The sequence below is a fragment of the Melospiza melodia genome, chromosome 5, assembly GCF_035770615.1.
Source record: "Melospiza melodia melodia isolate bMelMel2 chromosome 5, bMelMel2.pri, whole genome shotgun sequence".
Lineage (NCBI taxonomy): Eukaryota > Metazoa > Chordata > Aves > Passeriformes > Passerellidae > Melospiza > Melospiza melodia.
In genome coordinates this window covers 83,194,735-83,213,036 of record NC_086198.1, presented here as the reverse complement: position 1 = coordinate 83,213,036, position 18,302 = coordinate 83,194,735, and the positions used below count along the sequence as shown (strand labels likewise).

General features: G+C 34.9%; 1 protein-coding gene across 8 annotated transcripts in view; it reads left to right on the top strand.

Annotated features, from left to right (window-relative positions):
• The window catches only part of LCORL (ligand dependent nuclear receptor corepressor like), an 80,137-nt gene that overhangs the window by 49,625 nt on the left and 12,210 nt on the right, over positions 1 to 18,302 (top strand). For 4 of the 8 annotated variants that reach the window (XM_063157695.1, XM_063157697.1, XM_063157696.1 and 1 more), the window contains exon 7: positions 8,557 to 13,433. The exons of 1 other annotated variant lie outside the window; for it this stretch is intronic. In XM_063157695.1, the coding sequence (XP_063013765.1) occupies positions 8,557 to 13,433 (4,877 nt within the window). Of the gene's footprint in view, positions 1 to 795; positions 5,079 to 8,556; positions 13,434 to 18,302 lie in introns of those variants that run through there. 3 more of the 8 variants (XM_063157701.1, XM_063157700.1, XM_063157703.1) reach the window with 3 other exon arrangements.

The following is an 18,302-nucleotide window of genomic DNA, read 5'->3' as shown; positions in this document are numbered from 1 at the left end:
TTTGTTTTGTTGGATTTTATGATCTTGGCATCCTCCCATCCACTAGCCATAGCAGGACCCTTTTTGTCACCTGTACGTCTTACAAATAACTTATTACAAATAGGACTACAGTAGCAGCATTTGTTGAATGATGTAAAAGTGCATTTTATTAATTTGCTGATATGAAAAAGTTTGAAAATGGATGGCTTTGTAATAGTGAGCTGTAAATAGTGAGTAGAAGTTTTTAAAATTTTGCCTTATTTTGCGAAAAATGGACTTGATTGTTAACTACAGCACTTTATCTTCTTGTTGTAGAAAGCCTAGTTTTGTGTAAGTCTGGGATGTTTGTGTGTAGTTATGTACTTTTTGCTCAAATTTTCTATAAGGGGGTTGACTCTTTTATTACTTGTTTAGCGGTAACGTCACGTTTCTACTAACAAAAACTCCTTCAGGATTTGGGTATTTAACAGAACGTTAATTGTATAATTAAAATTATAACAGTGTTGCTCTGCAAGCATGTGAACAAGGGGATATAGCAAGACCATGAGACTATTACCAAATACTGAGCTAGGATATAAAGTTCTTGGAAGGGCTGCTGTAGAAGCCACGGTATGATTTTTGACACACTGTCCTACCAGAACTGTAACATTTTGCTAGGATAATCATTTAACTACCACATCTCAAAGGCTAAAAAGTATCAGAAGCAGTGATGTTACCGAAGCAAGGAGTATAATAAAGGAGTGGACCCTTCCCTTCCATAGCTGTGTGAGAGTCTCTCATACATCAGTTTACCATCGTTTCATTCCATCCATCCAGGAGACTACACAGAAACAGAGAGGACTATGTGGAAAGAAGTGCTGAGTTTGCAGATGGTTTGCTCTCAAAAGCTTTGAAAGACATTCAGTCTGGAGCACTGGACATAAATAAAGCAGGCATACTTTATGGCATACCTCAAAAAACTTTACTTCTCCACTTAGAAGCCTTACCAGCAGGAAAGCCTGCACCTTTTAAAAATAAAACTCGAGATTTCAATGATAGTTATTCATTTAAAGACAGTAAAGAAACTTGTGCAGTCCTACAAAAAGTAGCCTTGTGGGCAAGAGCTCAAGCAGAGCGCACAGAAAAAAGTAAACTCAGTCTACTTGAAACCTCAGAATTAAAATTCCCAACAGCTTCCAGTTACCTCCACCAGTTAACTCTACAGAGAATGGTCACTCAGTTTAAAGAAAAAAGTGAAAATCTACAATATGAAACTTCAAGTCCCACTGTACAATTAAAAATTCCTCAGCTAAGAATAAGTTCTGTGTCCAAACCACAGTCTGATACTGCTGGTCTTCTGGATGTTATGTACCACGTTTCTAAAACCTCCTCAGTCTTAGAAGGATCAGCTCTTCAAAAATTGAAAAATATCCTCCCTAAACAGAACAAAATTGAATGTTCTGGACCTGTAACTCACTCAAGTGTTGACTCCTACTTTCTGCATGGGGACCTCTCTCCTTTGTGTCTTAATGCTAAGAATGGGACAGTAGATGGAACCTCAGAAAATACAGAAGATAGTTTGGATCGTAAAGATAATAAGCAACCAAGGAAAAAACGTGGCCGCTATCGGCAGTATGACCATGAAATAATGGAAGAAGCAATTGCAATGGTAATGAGTGGGAAAATGAGTGTTTCCAAAGCACAAGGAATTTATGGGGTACCTCACAGCACTTTAGAATATAAAGTAAAAGAAAGATCTGGAACATTGAAGACTCCACCGAAGAAGAAACTCCGTTTACCAGATACTGGCTTATTTAATATGACAGATTCAGGGACTGGCAGCTGCAAAAATAGTAGCAAGCCTGTGTAGAATAATTGTTAGCAAATTGTTTTGTGTGTGTGTATGTATGTCTGTATACACACACTATGTGAGAAATACATATGCTCACTCTGACAGAAGACATGAAATTATACAGTTCAAAAACCACATACATGCCTTTTGAAAAATAGTTATATTCAGGGTTTTCACTGTGGACAGAATTATAGAGTTGCTCACTTAATTCTGATAGTGTGTATTTAATATAATCCATGTATAAATAGGTGAAAAGATTCAGGTTTTATTTAGTAGTCACTAGCATAAAGATGTTTTGGGAAAACAAGTATTTGTCATGTGAAGCATAATTTTTAATTGGTGGAGAACCACTTTACCCATTCAATTATCCATCTTATTATGGAAATACACAACCAAGGGTTAGCAGACTTTTATAGTTCACAGAATACTTGCAATAAATTGTAAGTAACTCAGATTATACACAGCAAGGGATTTAAAAAAAAAAAGATAGTTCCTCACAAGGAAGTGAATTTGTGAAGTATTAGTAGGATATAGTACATTCTGTGAAAGAAAAAAAGTTCGTTATTTAAATATCCAATACAAGTAAGAAAAACATTTCATTACAAAAATGTGTGTTTAGCAGGCATAAACTGCATTTTTTTATCATTTTAAGAAAATTTTGTTGTTGGTTTAGAAAGAAATTGGTGTTTACAAAGTGTACAATTATGAAATCTGAGAAATTACTGTAGTTATAGAATTATTAAATATGAAATAAGATGGAATACTAAGAGCATAAAATAATTTAAACTTTAACATAATTTACCTTTTTAGTTTGACAATTAAGGTAACTTGTAAGGTTTAAAAAGAAAGTTGGAATGCAACTTAGAGCATGTTCATACTGTGCACAGAATGAGCTTGAGAATGGTTTGGATTTGTTTGTTTTTTTGTTTAAACGTGCTGGTTAGTTGATGTTATGACTACTTAAAATTTATTTAAGGATTGTGTCACACTCCTATTGAAAAACCTCACTGTAACTGTAATGTATTTGCTGCTGTGACATTTCAAAACATTTTCAGTTTATCAAAATGAATACCAAGTTACATTATCATCTTGCTAATAACCAAATTTGCAGTTCAGGGTCTTGATAGAAATACAAATATGAAACAGTGAAGCTGTTTTGAACTTTCAATAATATAAATTCTTTATAAATTTGGTAGTTAGAAGTTAGACAGTTCATTTTAAATACGTAACTTTTAATAGAATTTAAGGGAGACCAATTACCTTCATATTGCAGTTTTTACATGAATTTCAAAGTATTCACATTGGACTTTTTATCACACTTAATTTTTTTATGTAATATGAAAATTATATGTCTACGTATGAATGGGGGCTTGCTTCATATATTCACTACTGAACATCAATGCCCTTTTCCTCTCAACATGTAATTTTTTCTCTATGTATCTAATTTGGCATAAAAAAAGACTCCAACTTTTATGCACATGGTGTACATGCACATGCTTTTTCCCCCCACTTAAATTTCCATGTGTATGGGTTAATTGTAGAAATTAAATAGGACTTTAGATACATATGGGCCCCATCAGGTAATTTCATTTCTATATAGACTTGCCATTAATTTCAGTGGAGAGCATACTGCAATACTGGTGGCAAAATCCAACCCGCATCTATTAACACTACTAAAAAATGGCAACATCCACTTTAGAACAGAATAATCCTCTGAAACTGCACAACCACTATCTCAGTTCCTTGGTCTCTCAGATCTATACTGAATCTTCTTCAGTCATTAAGGTTTACTTGCATATTACAGAACGAATCTCTCAGGCACATGATGATTCTTGGGGTGTCCTGTGCAGGGTCAGGAGTTGGACTCAGTGATCCTGGTGGGTCCCTTCCAACTCAGCTTAATCTGTGATTCTATGATTTTTAGCAGAACTGTACCTGGTAAGGAGTTCGCAGAACAGCAGATGTCAGGGTCATCTTTCATTTTAAAAGAATTAAGCCATATTTTGTGAGGGCCAGAAGGATTGATTTGTGAATAAATCCCCAGTGAAAAATGCAACTAAAAAAACTGCATTAAAAGTTTCAACATCTGTCTTTATACAGTTTTACTTGCAAAAATCTGGGGCTTCAATACATTGCCTAATATTTGTACCATACTGATGTTTTCTACTCCTCAGACATTGTTAGAAATTTGAGTCAGAACTTTATATTGAAGGCAAGTGACAGTACTCTTTTTATATCATTTAAAAGATGACCTGACCAAAAATTTAACAGGATTCATAAAATCAGGGATCATTTTACTATTGACTTAACAGTACTCAGTAGTTTTGTATGTAATATTATAATTAATTTTCAACGTTTTAGTACTTGTATTTATTTTTTGGTCAGAAATAGTAATTAAAATATTTTTTGATAGTTTATAGATGATACTCAACCTGTAAGTGTTTAAAGAACAGAATTATTTGTTTCTAATTATTAGGCTAACATTTTAATTACACAACTAAGGAAAGGCAGGGAAATGTGTAAATTCTCCTCCCCCAACCCCTATGTATTTCATTAATGTCATTTAAATTATACATTTTGAACTGTTTTATAAATTCAGTTACCAGTCACTACTTAGTAATTGACAATTTCTGAAAATTCCTGTTTCAGCAGAATTTTAAATGAAGGCGAAAGCAAGCCCTACATGCTTTCTACTTATTTGAATGTTTCTCAAGTATTTTATATTAAAAAACAGTGCCTCTGTTTTTAGAACTACTGCTCAGTAAAGTTGTTTAAACCATTTCTGGTAGCTAATGACAATTTTATATTAAATTGTATATTAACTTTAGTGAGACTGATTTTTTTAGTTGTTTACAGTACAAATACTTGTATTTGTTTTTTAATTGCAGTATTTCCATTGTCGCAGTAATTTAGTAAAACTCTGTGGCTGCCTTGATTTTTGACAGATTTTTGTTAACAACTGATTTTTAGGCAATTAGTTATATTTATGCATAAATCAATTGCACTATAATTCATGAATTATTTATTACAATATTTTCTAATGAATTCCATGTATTTGTCTTGTGTTGTAAATGTACTGTAATTCTGTTTCTTCTTTGTGTTGTTATATTCCTAAATCTGATTGTATGAATTTAATTGTTTAGTTAACGTGTTTCTACGTTGTAATTTGTAGTAAAGCACTTCAATGCTTTTGCACATAAATTTACAACACTGATGTGTGATTGATTTGCTCATTCAGTAAAAAAAAAGAAAGAAACAAAAACCTGTACACTGACTTATTTGACTTATTCTTGAGGCACAAGTTGATTAGCAGTGGCATAAGACCAAGAACTGTACAAATTAAGCTTATAATGACTAATTTGCTATGAGAATTTTATCAGAAAGTAGCTTTAAGGAAGGATGTTTTCTTTTCTCTGAATTGATTAATTACTAATGAGAACAAAATCAGAAAATTATTGTTCTAACACCCCCCTTAGTTAGCAGCTAAAAATTACAAATAGTATATGGTTTTTTTGAGATACTTATTTACTTAATAAAAGTCAGAAAACAAACATTTCTGTAAGACAGATTTGTATTTCTATAGTAGTTCCATTCTGTTTGTATGAGTACTTGAAACTATGTTCTGTTCCAGTTTTGTTGCTGTTGCTGGTCTGTACAGATCTTGCTAGAGTGCTCTATCTTCTCTCTGGCTGAGACAACAAGGAAAGGTTCTCTTTTGGGAGTCCTCCCATAGAGCTTTTCCCTGATAGTTTTTAGATGTGGAGGAGGCCAAGTTTTACTTCTTTATATGTAACTTAATACACTGAAAGTCTGGGAATTAACCTTATCACATTGTTGCCTTTGTGCCGTGTTTGGACTCTAGTCCATCCCCACTCCATGTTATTAAGTGCCCCTATCTGCCAGAAGGGAAGCATCATTCCATGCTCAACCTTGGTCCTGAGCGATACAGAAGGTGCCAGGGTAGCAGCATATTGATCCTCTCACCTCTCAACCCCTCAGTTTCCTGCCCACTCTCTCCTGCCATCTTTCTGGGTATGGTTTGGAGGAAGTGTGCAGTTTGTCAAAGTGATAGGTCTTCCTTCTATGAAATGATTGTTTAAGCCTTTTATCCTGAGGATAGGCTGAACTACAGTGTGACAACACAAATTTAAAGAGATATAGGAAGGTGTTACAGGAAACCGAAGTATAATTATAATAGTTGTATGGAAAAGCTACTCAAAATTAGTATGTTTAAATATATTGATATCTCTACAGGGAGACGCTTCAAGGAAAATACGTTGCTTTAATGCTTGAATTTGTTTGTGTAGTAAGCTCTGCTCCCAAGTGGTGGCTGAGTGAGGGCTCCATGTGTCTGTAGGAACTCAGAAGATCGATCACAATAGAATAGATGAAAGTTGTCTGTTGTCTGTCAGCTTTAGAAACTAACTCATGTTAAGGGAAAGCAGATTATAGATGTCACACAAGGGTAGGTAATCAGGAAAGAAATTGTTTTAGAAGAATCCCTGTGATAATCAGAATATTGCTTTATACAAAAATTGATCTCCACATAGCAAATTCAAAAGTTTTGAGGCCTGTGGATGATTTGGTCACTCCTTCTGAGAAGGTTGTAAGGCTCCAGAAGTTTTTTCCACCAGTGAACAGACTTTAAATAGCAGTTATGGATACAGGTCCTCTATAGTTCAAGCTCTCCAGTGAAGCTATAGACACACCTTGCAAGTCTGGACAGATAGAAAGGTGCTAGTTTAAAAAATCAGTCTAAAAAGAGATTCTGCTATAGCTATCTTTTTAGCAAATTAGTGCTTAACAAATTTACTCTGGTTTACAAACAGAATATGGAAGATGGAGGCCTAGTGGCATGTTGAATTTTTTTTTTTTTTAGTCTGGCCTTTCAAAACATTAATTAAAATCATGGTGGTGGGGAGGGCAATTACCATTTATCCTTAATTGTACTATTAGAATGAGCTTTCTTCTTACAAGTGCAGTGATTTTGATACCTTGTGACTCCTGAATTTGTTGGAGTAACAGACTTTTCTCAGTGTAGTGGCATTTCAAAAAGAGTCAAATCCTGACACTGACATTCCCTTGAATAATGTGGGTTTTATTTTAGATTGCAAGTGCAAAGAGGTTTTGATTTTTTTCTTTTTAAGACTTAATCATTTCAGATTAAATATTATCTCAACTTCAACTAATACCATCATGGTTATCTTACACCTTTATGAGTTAGTATCATCTAGATGCCTGATTTTGAATGTATACCATTTCTTATGGAATATTACAGGAGAAGGAAAAAACATGAAGAATTATTATGCACAGTTGGCTGGTTTTAAGCTCTAAGCTTTAAAGTATGTCTAGGACAATAAAAATACAAGTTTGCATCCAGTAAGAAACTCAAAGCTAGAAGTTATTATTGATTCTTATAATTTTCGGTATGACTCAATTAATGAATAGGTAACTATTTAAATATAGCACATTAAATTTTAAATATGTTTGTTCATTGATCAGTACAGTTGTAAAAAAATCAGCATGAAAATTTTTTGAAGTACAGGCTTAAATACAAAAAAATTACAGGGGATAATAACAGGGAAAAAAGTTAGTGTCATGTTCAGAGTTTGGTGATATGTTTAAACTATACATACTTTTCTAAAACAGAATTCTTCCAACATTTTCTGCTCATGCAATTGGTTTCAGTAAAACATTTGAATTAGGTGTTAACTATCTCTTGATAGTTGCTATCCAGCATAAGGATTTTGTATTTAATTGAAGAAATACCTGTATTAATTTCTACCATGGAAAATTTTCAGCTTTTCAGTATAAATGATTGATTAGGTAAGTAGTGACATTAGTTTTAATAATTTATAAGAAATTGATTAAATAGTTAAAGTAGTATTTCTAAGTTTTTTTTTTTTTTTAGTTAATACATTTGAGAACAACTGCTCAGCAATCCTTCAATATAGGCCTACCCTGTTTTAAGGATATTTAAAGAAAATTAGCTTTTATCTTGGAAATTAGTTATTTCAGTGGTGATTATCTCTTTTTCTGTTTAAGGAATCTGTGTGTGTGCACACACGTGTGTGTTTAATGTATTGCAATGAAGAGCTTGTGATGCACCATTGCAATTTTTTTTAAAACTGAAAGGGAATATTTTACCTGCAAAGAGCACTAGGCTATTTTTTTCCATTTTCTGTTAGCTTGTTAAGTGTTCTTTAAATACAGAAATAAAAATGTCTTTAGAAATACCTTAAAGTGTATCCTGAAGAGCACTCAGTACACTTGAGTATTTAAATATCAAAGAGTGGGATTCAGGAGAGATGGATCCATTCTTTCCTCTGCCACAACCTTGAACCTCACTCATTTACCTTCTCTGTGCTCCAGTTAGTGAAATGAGAGTAATATCAAGCTTGCCAGGTTCTTGATGAGATTTTCTTTCATTAAGAGTTAAAATAGTTGGAAATACCAGAAAGTTAAAGTTGTTGTAATTGTAGTTAGGTTCAAGAAGCTGTATTGCAAATTATTCTTTTTGCCTTTATTTTTTCTCATGATTATTTTTCTTAATGCTAGTTTAGTGCTGTCACTGATAAGATGCACATCATTGCTAGTGACTTGCAAGTATGATTGAATACTGCAAATAGACCAGAACTGTTTTGTAAATGTCAGGTTTGTAGGGTTGAGTTTAACCATTATAACAAACATTAGATGTGGTGTTTTACTGTAATTTATATTTTGTTTTGATTTGTTTTCATTTTCAGTTCAAGCTCAACAGCTGATGCAAATTCAGAGGAAACAGCTAATTTGGAAAAAGGAAAATCAACATTAAACAAAGTTTTGGAGTCTTTTTGTTCATATCACTGGCAACAGACTTTGGCTATGTTAAAATTCCTATTACAGGATGAAAATGTTCCTATAGCTTGCAGTTGCAAGCAAACACATTTGGTCCACTCTGAAACTCCCAGTTCCCTTACTGAAGAGGATGTTCACGTTCCATTTTGCAGTTGCAATGGACACATGCTGACAAAAAGGTGCTGTTTACAAAATCAAAGGCCAAACACTTGTTTACCACCTCTGTCTGTTTGTATTAAAGATTTCCATTCTTTGTCATGCCAAGCTGTAGCAATTGGATGTATTAAGACAATGGTGAACAAAGCATGTAGTTCTCCTAACTATTGTGCTGACCAGTTGCAAAATTATAACAGGCATTCTGTGAAAGCAGCAGCATGTACATATTCAGCTAAGGACTGTGACCTCTTAAGCAGCATTAAAAATTCAAACAGATCCCGCAGTCCATCGCCACCTCCACTATCACCTGTACACAGTGAAGAATTTGAATTGTCGGAAGGAATGGTTATGGACTTCCCAACTTTAGACAACAACAAGCTTGAAATATCCATCAACCAGCCTCCATCCCTCTTGCCAGCTGAAGGAAGCAAGGGAGAGTTTGAGTATGAAGGTAAAACGTGCAAAGGAAAAGAGATTGATTATTCAGATGGAGCGCTGGGATCAGCAGACCAAGAAAGCAATGATGGTTGTATGAACTCTGAGAAAGGTGAACATTCTGCCATTTTTCAAGATTTAATGGACCGCATTAATGAGAAGTTGAAATCAATAGACACTACAGATCTAGCCACAAATCTTGTAAAACTTTCTAGCAGTGACAGGGCACCAGAAAATGATGTCAAGTTAGGAGACTTCATAACTTCTCTTTTGCATAATGCTAAGGCAAGCGATTACAGCTTTATGGAATTACTTCGCCAACATGATAAACAAGTGGAAAATAAAATTATTCAGACAAGATTTCGCAAGCGTCAGGAAACTTTATTTGCAACGTATAATTCTCCTGACTCACCAGTCATTCGACGACAGACCTTGCAAATCAAGAGGGAGCTTGCAAGCCTTGATGAAACTCTTGTACGAAAAAAGTCAATTTCTGAGAGAAATGCAAAAAAATCTACAAAAAAAATTGATAAAATGCATCCAAATAAAAGACATACTTTTACTGTCATAGAGGATAAGACTTTGCAACACCTTGGAAGTAACCCATGTGTGAACTGCCAAACCAAACCAATGTGCTTTCCAGCACACCAAACAGAGTCTTTCAATCTACCTCTTACTAATTTTCAGACCAGCTCCAGCTTTTTAGTTCTTTCAGAAAACAGTGCTATTGCAGCCAGCCAGGCAAAACTCCCAAATGCACAAGGAGATTGTGCAACCTTAAAAGAGACTGGTCCGATTCCTCTGAAGGATGAGAATAATGAAATCCTGGGTAGAACTAAACGTAACATTGTGCCTCCTGGGTGGTACTCTGTGTATGTAACAAACAATATCATGTTTAGAAAGTCATCCAGTACAAAAAAGTCGTTGAAAAGTTTGGAAAAAATGAGAATAAATAAAAATCTTCATGCTGAAAGATGCAGTGACATAAATATAAGCAAAATTGTGAGAGACACAAATCTGCAAGTTGTTGTGGAGCGTTTAGAAGATACAATAAGCTTATCCAGAAAGACTAGCAACTCATTGTTGGATAGTTACAAAATAAGCCAAAAATTAAAAGATAATGCTTATGAACAGGTTATAAACCCAGCTACTAGAAGGGGCTTACCTTTCACTCTGAGCGAAATGGGATGCACAGGACAAACCTTCCTTCCACATTCACAGGTGCCAAGCAGCAGTAAAATCAAAGCAATTTGTGTTGCATCCAACACACAAGAAACTGTTCTAGATCAAGAAATTAATGGCAGCCTTTTGAAATCTCTGACCTTTAATTCAAGCAGTTCAACTTCCAGTAATGGGGACTTGCATGTCACTTCTGAAGCTGGGGAGATCCCATCTCCCTTAAACTACTCTAGTCCTATTAAGCTTATGTTTGTCTCAGAAGTTAACAGTCATGAAGGAGTCAAATACACGTTAACATCTGCAGCTGCATCTTCTAAGGGAAGCACAGATCTTTGTTTGTTTCAGGGCCACACAAACGCTTTGTTAGATAAACAGGCCACAGGTGACCTTTCCCATGCAGTCTGTGTCAAGGGTTGTGATTGCAGTGAAAATGATACTAAGGAGAGGTCAAGCTGCATTTTTGCAGAAGCTGCTACAAGCTCTTGTCCAATTGGTCAAATCAACATAAATGACTCAAAAAAAAATGATGAAGTTGTGGAGAAATCAAGCAGTAGCAGTGAATTAGTTTTCAAAAGAAAACCTGGTAGACCAAAGAAAATAGGTCCTCAGGTAGTTAAGCAGGTTAAGAGACCCATTGGACGGCCTCCTAAACCAAAAGTAGACATGAGTGGAAGCACAAAACCTAGACCTGAACTTAGCTGTGGTGGTAAAAACATCAAGTCTGATGCAGCAACAATGGAAGAAGTTAACAGCAACAAAAATATTACTGTAACAGTTGTTTTTGGAAGGTCAAGAAGAACTAAGAGACACGTTTCTGAAGGTAATCTAAATCTCATCAGCATTCTGCCCACACAACATATTGATTCTAATTTTGCCAATGATCCCAGCAAAGCAAGGCACAATGCAGAAACTGGAAATGCTTTGACTGAAACAGTAAAAGCCTTCCAGAATCTTTCTGCTGAAAAGGAGGTCTCTGGTTATGACTATGTCAGGCCTATCAAGGGCAATCTGGCATCAGCACCTCCTTGCAGCAATGTTATACGGCAGATTAAGAAACCATTAACCACTGTTCGAAAACCTGGCAGGCCAGCAAAAGTAAAAATTTCCGGCATATCAGTGACTGTCAGCAGACTTTCACCTCAGGAAAGAAAAGTGAGCATCAGCAATGGTTTGCCTCCTTTACAACAGCAGAATGTGTTAGAAAAAAACATACCACAGGAAAGAAAAAATCAACTGTGCAATAATATGGGTCAAGTAAAGAACATGCAGAAAGATTCTAGAGAGGATGGGTCACACAGTGTTACTACAACAGTGTCAAGAAAACGTGAAATTCCATCGAGACACTCTGCTAGAGACAGAAAACCTTCACTGCATTTTTTGCATTCATTAGCATCTTCTAGTCCATTTACTTGTAGAAGTGCCTTACTACATAAATCTTACAAACTCCATTTGAAAAAAGCTAAAGAGCGAAAGGAAAAACTTACACAATCCAATCAGTGCACAGCATCCAGAGATACCTCAGAACAGAGAAATCCAGGAAATGCTAAAAAGGATCTTAAGGATGGTGGATTCGGACCCATTAATGAGGTATCATCAGATCCCATTTTTTCGTCAAATCCCTCTCTCAGGTGGTGGCCTACTTCCACTTCAAGTGACACCTTGTTGGAAGAACTAAACAATAGATTTGAACAGATGACTAATACCTGGTTGAGAGTGGGGGGAAGTGAGTTTGACAAATGTGTATGTGAGAAAAGGGATCCCATTGAACAAGACTATAATGCTGAAATGTCAGACCCTTTAGACTCCTGCCTTGTAGGACTTGAAACATCACCTATAAAAATGCTGTTCCAGAAAAAGTGTAATATGAATGAACTCTGCACCTGGTTTATGCAAACTACAGAAACACAGTCTCTCTCTCTTGTGAGAAAGGCAAATGCTCGCAATCCCTTAGAGGTAGTTAGTACTAAAGAGATAAAGATGGAAACGAAACAATCTGATCCTAGCACTTGCCCTTTCAGAAAGCACTTTAAAAAGTTTGCACTATCCTCTCCTTCAAAACCAGCAGGGAAATTGCAAATGTTACATAACATGGTGAGATCTCCAGTCTTAAGCATGAAAAGTAATTTCACTTTAGCCAGATTAAAAAGAAATGAATTTAAGAAGTTGCAGCGTGATAGGTGGGGACAAACAAAAAAGCTCTATAATCAGGCTCCTGGAGGCTGGAAATCAAAAAAGAAAAATCTGCAGTTATTTTGCCAAAGCCAATTGTTTAAGAGTACAAGTGGGGAAACCAATGATGAAACACCCAAGCTGCAGGAGAAAAATACAGTAGAAATCCAGCCCACTCAGACTTTGGTAGAGTCTCAGAATAGCCTCTTGCCAACTGAAAATGAAACCAGAGATGGATTTGTTGAACAAATGATGGGATCGTCTGACTTTAACCCACATCCTGGTTTAGCAAATATACTTAAGTCACATTCAGAGGCAAATGGAACAATTCATTGCCAGCAAAATGTTAGAAAAGAACAAAGCCAAGATAAACTGTTTCAAAATACTTGGAAAGCCAAAACCTTTAAAGACTGTAGGATATTTCTGAGAAAAATCAACCATATTGAGCAGCACAATTCATTTAATTTAAATAATGTCATTTATTCTCCTGAAGCTGTCGACAGTAAAAGCACTCGGGCCTTTATGGAAGAAAAAAGGCATCCTCTTTTAAGGTCCCATTCTACTAAACGAAATACATTAAAGAAACAAGAAAATGAAGTGGAAACATCTAAAGGATCTAATTCTTCTAAAGGGATTGAAAAGCTGGATGGCCAGTTTCACAGCAGAAAATTAAGTAGTGGTGTAAACCAGGACGATAATCCTGCTGGTAGTTCTGAAGGTCTTACTAGAATAAACAAAAGGAAAAGTCCACAATGGGAGGCCACTGATACAAATTTAAGAAAAAGGCATAAGAGACAATCATGCAGTAGTGGACAAATGGCACCTTATTACCCAAAGTACCAAGTAGGTAAGTTCTTGTTCCCCACTTCATCTTAAAATTGAAATCCTAAAGAATTGGAGAAGTCAAACAACTAAGCACTTTTTTGTTTATTGCATGTTACTCATTTTAATTTCAGACAAGTCATGAAATCAAACATTGCATAACATCAGAATAATTCAGAAAGTGCAATTTTAAAATGTTTATAACGTTTTGCACCATTCTTTCAGCTCTGATAAGCTAACCAATATAGTTTAGACAGACAAGAAGTTCTGGCATTCTGTAGTCAGTCACACCTGGCTATTGACTTCAAAAGGAACAGAATTTCATTGCATTGTGTAGTTTCTCATAGTGTGAGGAGGAATAAGCTATAAAATAAAGCATAAATTCAATGTATTAGCATATAGCTGGTTTTAAAAAATTCTCATTGGATGATTACTGTTACAAATCAGTCATATTTTTGTAATTTTACAGTAAAAGATAGTATTTTGTACTTCGGAAAATTATTTAGTCAGAGACCCATTTTAGTATCCTTCCCATGCCAAGTGAAATCTGCCGACTCTAAGGGGTTTGCACATTGAATCCTTATACAGCAATTTAAAATGCAAAATTATTTTTCACAAGAACAATATACAGTTACTCTGCTTAATACTTTGGCTTGGAATCTTTTAGGCTAGTGTGAAATTAAATCATTTTTTAAAGATAGGTATTTATAAATACATTGTAATACAACTGTGATCTCAAAAAGGCCATTATATTACTTAGAAAGAGGGCACATCTGTTTTGTAATTATTTCTTCTGTTGGGTGAAGAGATATCCTTAAACAGAAGTCTTAACTCATTTCGACAAAATTGCTAAGGTGTGAAATCCTCGCACAACTCCTGCAATGTGATTTAAGTTGCTACCTTTGTAGAAACAATATTGTATTAGCTAATCTGATATTGGCCAAATATCAAAACCTTATTCAAAATATCAGGTAAAAACTTTAGGTCCTCTTTTGTATTCTATGTTTTAGAAAAGGATCTCTGATAATAAAGGGAAAGGTTAATTTAAGTTGTAATATAAACAATATAATGGCTCTTGTATGCTTTATTTCTTTTGTACTTCATGTGATATATAGAATTCTTCATATTAAGCTCATTCAGTATAACCCTGCTTTTTCCAATATACAGCATTTTTTTATCTATGGATTGCTCTTTTGTATTTTGATTCATTGATCTGCAGACAAGCTCAACATAAATAACTTGTTTTTAAGAAGTTCAAACTTTGACACAAAATTGCTGTTAAAAAAAGAAAAAAGACAAACTAGGAAAGGATAGAATATACCCATTTCTATATTGCAAATGAAGAAAGAGCTCTCTCATACTTGTAACTTGTTGAGAAAATGTTACATTCCAATTATATTTATCTGTAAATGTTTTGTTTCTATGGTAATGCAAGACCTATTACTGTGATCCGGTCTCATGTTAGTTTTAATTGGGACTCAATTTTATCTACCTGATAACTTTCATCCTTTAGTTTTGGATTTTCAGGAAATCTGATAACTATTTTGATATTTTACATTACTTCATTTACAGTTTTTGTTGTTTTCCCTTTTACTCATGGTTTCTCATATCAGTCATTGTCTTCAGAAAAACTATGATAGGGAATTAATTGAAAAAGGAAATGTTAAAAGACAAAGAATGATGATTCTGGAATTGTCTCCACACTTGTAACCCCAGATCTTTCTTAGGGGTACTATTGCACTGTCAGAGGATTGTCTGATATTGGAAGGATGTCTTGTTTTGCTGTGTTGACTCAACATTGTGTACTTTCTGCACCAGCCAAGGAAATCATACAAATATTTTTAGTCTAACATAGCTACTCCCTAAAAAGAAGCAACATGATTTCTAGCTGGGCATGCATGTGACTTCAAATGTCATTCCTGCATCTGGGAGTTAAATGCACATGAAAACATCATGTTTTGTTCATGTGTTCTTTGGATTGTATTTTTGTTTATGTGGCATCATAAACTATATCATTGTTCTGTTGTCATGCTTGAAATGTTGCTATAGACACATTTATGGTCAGTATTTGAAGTTTTTCTTAAACGTGGGGTCTTACCAAATGTTCTTAAAGAGAGAGATGTGGTGCTGTTTTATTGTGAACCATTGCGGCAGGTGGGCAGAATGTTGTTACCAAACTTTTTATGTACTCTTGGTTTTTTTATTAGCATGTGCAAGCAGGAATAAACAATTGAATTCTTACAGCTCAAGGTAGTGTCCAACAACCAGAGCTAGCCATGCACTCATTGCAGCAACAGAAAAGAATTAATTGCTTTTTCTCATTGCCTGTTGTATTCAAGATAAGGTGGCTGGTAGACACATGGGTCCATTTGATGTTTGTTTATACTTCTGAACTGTTGCTTCCACAATGCATTTGATGTGTTGAGGGGCAGTTCCCTTTTACTCTAAATCCATCTTCTGGCAATTTTAATTTCTTTAGCAACACTGAAATGCTATTATTCTCCATTGTGCAAAGAAAATTACATAAGCTCGTTTTTAGGAAAGCGCTTGTTTTCTTTTCACAAGAGTACTTCACTTGTAACATTGAAGGTCACATTAACATGCTTTGGACTTGGGCAAAAGGTGTCAAGAAAGCCAAGCTAAAATACAAAAAAACTATTAATCCAACAATAAAACTGGGATATGTAAAATACTCCATTTTACAATCTTACAATGTATTAAATGTTTTAAAAATCTGCTTCAAAGGGTGTGGACTTCATACAGATGGAAAAGAGACTGTGAATCTTCTATGGTAGCAGGGAGAGCTGACATCGCAGACCTGTGCTCTTGGCCTTCATATCAGGGTGGCAGTTTGCATTTTCAAAATAGATTTCTATCACTCAAAGTTAGGATATTTTCATCTAACATGAACTTTTAATAAAATTTTCACCTTTATATTTTCACTTTTCTTCAAGTGGTGTGGAGTTTTAGAACAGATCTATTGGATTTTTCAGGAGAGAATATGACTTTTCAATTTTAATTTTGTATTAAGTTTGGATGTGGTTTTTATATTTTACCTTAATGAAATCAAGTTTGTGCAGTTCTTGAAAAGAGAATTTGCTAATTTTTTGTGGTAATTTCAAAGTTGGCTGCAAGAGTGAAGAATCATAACTATGAAAACTTCGGTGTTGTGAGTCTAATTGGTCTCTTCATTCTGCACATAGAATAACATCTGTGTTAATATCACAGACAAGCATTTTCTTAAACTTAACTTCCATTACTATAAGTTGGCAAAAAAATGGAAGGGAAATTTTTGTGAATTCTTTTTTACACATCTGTGTTAGAATGGATTTAATATTCCAGTATTGTTGCTTATTTGTGTCATGGTAGTGCAATCCAGTAATAATAAAGCTACAAATGGGGATCACTTCCCTTCTACTGTGAATGACCTGGTAGCAGACAAGATTGGTTTTAGCAGGCTGGTCAGCTTTCATCAAGGACCACATTCTACACCCCTAATCAGTGACAAATTTAAAATATTGGGTTAGGAAAAGTGCTGAGGAGACACTGAGTAACAGTCATTAAATCTGTTGATTTTAAGAAGACTCTTTTCACAAAATCTTTTCATCAGAGGGTTACTTGCTCTAAAATAAATTTTGCCTGTGATGCAGAGTAAGCAGATAGAAATTTTCATGCCTGTAGCTGTTCGGACAAGAAGTTACCTTTTCACAGGCAGACATAAACCAAAGTAAGAGCACTAATAGAAATATAAGAAGAATATAAATTGCATGACTGTTCACAGTAAGTGGGCCGGTTTTAATGCAGAAGTGTAAAAGCAGAAAGGTAACTTGATATGTAGATGACTGTACATGTGTAGTAAATCCTTACTCATTTAATGAACTTAATGGTCTCTGCCTCATTCCCCATGATGGAACAGCAGCAGCTCCCATGCCACATTCTAATGCTCCATTTTGTTTCACACTCTGGGATTCTACTTGCCAAATTACATATTCTTCTTTCCTTTTCTTTTTCTCACATCAGGTGATCCAATGTGGGGTGTGTAGGTTTTGGGTGCTGTTCAGTTTTATTTTTGATTTGCATATTGTCTTAGAGTATGCTTTTACTCATCTTCTTTTGAGGGTTCTTAGCTAAGGATTTTTATTCTTGCTTCTTTGAATAATGGACTTTTTTAAAGAACTTGGCTCTGGGGTCTTCAAATTTCTTTACCTGCTACAATATGTAGTTTTCTGTAGCTTAGTGTTCTGTAGTTTAGATCATTAGGCCTTTGTGTAGAATTTATATACCCAGTTTTATACCTAAGCTGGAGTGATTTTTTCATCATTTTATTCAGTATGGCTTTGCTGTCTGTTTTTAATTTTCCCTCTTCAAAAACTGAGAAACTCATAGTCATATTTTCCTATTTGTCCTTGGTCCTGAGGAAATGGCTAGATTTTTCAGCTTTCTTTAGGGAACTGATAATACTAAATAAATATAGACAATCTTCTGTCTTCCTTTGAAAGCCTTTTACTAGAAGAGAAAATAGCAGTTTTCCAAGGCCTGCACGGTGCTTTTGAAAATCTGACAAGTACATATCCTTTTTAAAATCCTCTCTTCTGTTGAGAGTTCATGGCCTTAAAGCAGAGCTTCTGTTGCTGTTAGATAGAAAAGGAGGGAAGTCAATTAACAGAGCCTGTGAAGAGGTAACCTGTAAATTAAGTATTCGTGTAGTCTGACCATGACCAGAGCACATTAATTTTGCTGAGACAATTCCATATTTTGGTGTTGAAAATAGTTCAAGAGAGATGCTGTAATTCATAGAAACCTCTGTACTGTGCCTCTTGGCATTTCTCTATTGTTGATATGCTAAAGCTAGTGCTGCTTTTCTATTTTCACCACATCTTTGGAAAGTGTTTTA